Genomic DNA, 4,256 nt, shown 5'->3' with positions numbered 1-4,256 from the left:
TTCTAATTCTTTAATATATTATTTGGGTACAGAAGAGAAGTCCTGAACCAATTTCTTCATGCAAAGTTTCCTTGTGCTAGATACAGCATGGCCCAAAAAACTCGTATTCTCGGCCCATTTTCCAGTTTTCAGCTATTTCTGCCAAATAACGTTATCGGACAGAAAAATTTGCTCTTGCCTTTTTTTGAGATTATAACATTTTGAATAAAATGAGATCATTCGGAACTCTCTATCTCCAATAAGTACTGAGTTATGATTTTTCAAAAATGAGTAAAATTTGAAGGAAAAATAAATTTTGATGAATTCTAGTTTTTGATCATATCTTACGATTGTTACCATTTAGGTGTGTAATTTAAAATCCCTCTGGGCGTATTCTTGTGCTCTACAATCATATAAGGAGGTTCATTTTAATGAAGTCAACAAGGTTATAAAGTAATTTGTAAAGTTATTTTTTCTATAACGTGTGCCCTGCTTGGCTGCAGTCGGTAGAGCAAAGATTTTGAATATATATAATATTTTTGTGATTCCTTAAAGAGCAATAGTACCAATTTCTTACCAGCTCTCCTAGGAGCTCAAACAGTTTTCTGCTTTTGCTGGCTGCAAACGTCGGCTGCTTTAACAGTTCACAGTTTTTGTGACTGATTCGGTGTACTCCGCAAATATAGATGCAGTAGAGATAGACAGATATAAGGGCTCTGATTATCGTACTAGACAATGCGGTACCGCCACTTATGCCACCCGCCACCATTCACCAAAGTGGTCAGCAATGAAAAAATGATACCGAGCGGAATCAAAGACGAATCAATACTCTATCAGAATACCATTAATTTATATTGCTGCAACTTAATACTATGACCTTTGAGTTTCTTCAAATCAGATGTGTTGGTACTGGATAACTTATATAAATCTCGGGAACGTATTATTTCCAAAGACTTAATATTCAATGCTGTATATCGCTGATTTATCCAACTTATTCGGTGAAGAATACAGTTGGTTGGTAATTTTAATGATAGGTCAATTATGATAATAAAATAGAATATAACAAGATTGGTCATGCATGAAGATAGGATAATAAATGAAGGGTACACCATTCAATAAACATAAAAATATAATTACATGAAATATCAATGAGCAATAATAAAAAATAGAGCAACAAATACTGGGTCCGGCAGTCAAACCTGACGGTTTTTGATATTGGATAAATTAAAAAGCTGTTGAGATATATTTATATATTTTTTTTATTGTAAAGAGGAGAATTGGAAATTACATTTAGTATTAAAAAAAATTGAAAAATAGCTTACGGCGCAAAAATTACGTCATTTAAATGTTGACCACCATTTTCTGTACACTGTATGAGTCTCTTGGAAAAGTTCGTCATGACTCTCTCCAACGTTTGCCGCGGGATCTCACGAAGTTCTCGCCGAATATTCTCCTTCAGTTGATCCAAATTTCTTGGCTTGTCAACATACACTCTTCCCTTGAGATACCCCCACAGATAAAAGTCACAAGGGGACAAGTCGGGAGAACGTGCTGGCCATTCAATGTCACCCCTGAGCGAGATCAGCTTGCCTGGGAAAAATCCTCTGAGTTGAGCCATGGAGGCCCGCGAGGTATGGGCAGTAGCTCCGTCCTGCTGAAACCATACCCTCCTGAGAGGTATGCGGTGGCGACATAACTCAGGAATGAGAAAGTCACGGATCATGGCAACATAACGCTCTGAGTTCACTGTCACTGTATGGCCACCCTCTTCAAAAAAATAAGGCCCTATAACTGTTGACCTACACACTGCAGCCCAGACAGTTACTTTTTCACAGTGAAGAGGCCGCTGATGAAGTTCCCGTGGGTTATTTGGGGCCCAATAACGGAAATTTTGTTTATTAACACATCCATTAAGGTGGAAATGAGCTTCGTCTGAAGTCAAAACAATGATTCCAGGGTCTTCCTCAATCTTTCTTGACATGGTTTCAGCAAAATTCAACCTTCTACCAAAATCTCCTGCTTGTAACTCTTGAACAATAGCAATCTTGTAAGGGTGGAAGCTCAAGTCGTCATGAAGAATACGTCTCACAGACCGGTCGGAGATCCGAAGAGCTTGGGCGTGACGAATGGCAGAGCGACGAGGGCTCCGTTCAAAAGCATGTCGAACAGCCTCAACGTTAGCAGGAGTTCTTACCGTTCGAGGTGATCCTCCTCTCCTTCTTGTGGTTCCAAACGCAGTGTTCTGAAAGTTCCAAACCCACAGAAGAATTGTGTTTCGTGACGGGATCGCACCACGAGGGGGAATGTTAAACCGTATACAGAAACTCCTTTGCGTTAGAATCACAGAATCATTATTTCTAAAAAACGTCTCGACTACAAACGCACGATGTTCAGCGGTCCAACGCTCCATTGTTACTGAACTAATGAACTTCCACTCAAGGTGAACAAGATGGCGCCCATCCCCACCCGCCCAGTCACCCCCACCACCACCTATCCCCACTTAAAAACCGTCAGGTTTGACTGCCGGACCCAGTATAAAAATAATATGAGAATAAATATATATTGAAAAAATATCACAGACTGCTCACTGATGATTGACTTTGCTTTTTAGCACAAAATATTACCATGTGCTTCATTAATCAGCAAACATATAGTTATCAACTTGCTACTGCTTGTCGAATAAAATTTATAAATCTTACTTCCAAAAATATGAAAAATATAAAAATATTAAAAATATCTCATGGCTAGGGTTTGGCCTCAGGTGGAATTCAGATAAATCAATCTATCTCATGAACATGAGCTTCATAAAAATCTTTATAATTTACTGATAAAAAAGATGGTTAAGTGAGCATATAATATAATATCAAAAATTAATAAATATTTCATCTGTGTATACTTAAACATTTAAATCTCATAGAGTGTTCTTAATAATATTCCCTTTACGTTTTGAGACTTGCACAAGTTTTTATATTATTTTTAATATTCAAATAACCCTTTGACAAGCTAGCTTTATTTAATTGTGATTATTTCGAAGCACTGAGGGCTCCCTTAATAACTTTTCAATTGAACTCACGTGTCGATTTTCACAATTATGATGGCCATCCGGATTCATTTCGATGTCCTAGGCCTTTCTGGTGGGCTGCTGTCATCTTCTCCAATGGGAATATTTAAATTTGATGACTCATGTCATACTATGACCTCACTGAGTCTTATGAGATTTATTTGTTAATTATTCAAACAAACTTTAACATTTAACACAATTTTTTTTTAAAAAAAAGGATCTTGTGCTCTATAAATTGGTGGCTGTTCCCGATGACCTCCAAGTGGGCTTGGATCCACCCCTATTCTTTTCATGACCATACTTCCATAATTTTTGAATTTGCATATAATTTAAATATCCACTCTGATTGGTGCTGTCCCTAGCCTCACTACTATGCAATAATATGATTCAATATAGTCCATGCTAATCTGCTAGGTTACTGCATAAAGAGCAAATATTATAGTTTTAAATATTCATTTTTTATCTGTTACATAAACTGGGTACTGTATAGTTTACAAATTCTTATCTATATATATAAAAGCAAAATGGCACTCACTCACTCACTCACTTGCAGAACTGAAAATCTACCAGACCAAAAATGTTCAAATTTGGTAGGTATGTTCAGTTGGCCCTTTAGAGGCACACTAAAAAATCTTTTGGCAATATTTTAACTCTAAGGGTGGTTTTTAAGTGTTCAAAGTTCATCTTTTAGCATGTATATTCTTCTTATTCTCTTAAGTATAATTGAAAAATGTCCATACCATATGTTAATATAGAACTATAATCTAGAGAGAGTACCTCTTCAAAACAGTTGTTAACTGGTTACTAAATTAATAATTATGTCGGGTTGGCAATAACTTGAGTTGACTTTGTTAGGTTGGCACCAAGTTGAAGATTGAAATACATTTATCACAGAAAAATTGATTGGGCACTGCTACTTCAATCAGAGCTATTCCTGGGAACATTATATTACTAGCCATCAGGCTCGCTTTGATTACCATATCCGTTTAGCCAGACGTTTAGTCTGGACCCCCAACTGGATCATCCTACAAATGAAAAATTCATTCTTCAGTTCTGATCTCATTCTTGGACAATCCAGTCAGGGGTCTAGGGGGCGGAGCCCCTTGGCTAGACAGATATGGCAAGCGAAGCGAGCCTGACAGCTAGTCATTTATATAATAAATAATGTATATTTTTGAATTAACTCCCTTTTACTGCCTGTCAGTTACTGTATTTT

At 36.9% G+C, this 4,256-nt stretch overlaps 1 protein-coding gene across 1 annotated transcript; it reads right to left on the bottom strand.

Annotated features, from left to right (window-relative positions):
• Positions 1-1,297: 1,297 nt before the first annotated feature.
• On the bottom strand, positions 1,298-2,389 carry LOC120351602. Its single transcript, XM_039429461.1, has one exon. The coding sequence runs from the start codon at positions 2,387-2,389 to the stop codon at positions 1,298-1,300; it is 1,092 nt and encodes a 363-aa protein (XP_039285395.1).
• Between the last annotated feature and the right edge of the window lie 1,867 nt (positions 2,390-4,256).

This window comes from Nilaparvata lugens, chromosome 5 (assembly GCF_014356525.2).
Source record: "Nilaparvata lugens isolate BPH chromosome 5, ASM1435652v1, whole genome shotgun sequence".
NCBI classification, from domain to species: domain Eukaryota; kingdom Metazoa; phylum Arthropoda; class Insecta; order Hemiptera; family Delphacidae; genus Nilaparvata; species Nilaparvata lugens.
Note: the sequence above shows the minus strand (reverse complement) of the source record. Positions and strands in the feature narration are given on the sequence as shown.

Coding starts and splice junctions, on each gene's coding strand:
- LOC120351602 (XM_039429461.1), bottom strand. CDS start 2,389: ATGGAGCGTTGGACCGCTGAACATCGTGCGTTTGTAGTCGAGACGTTT.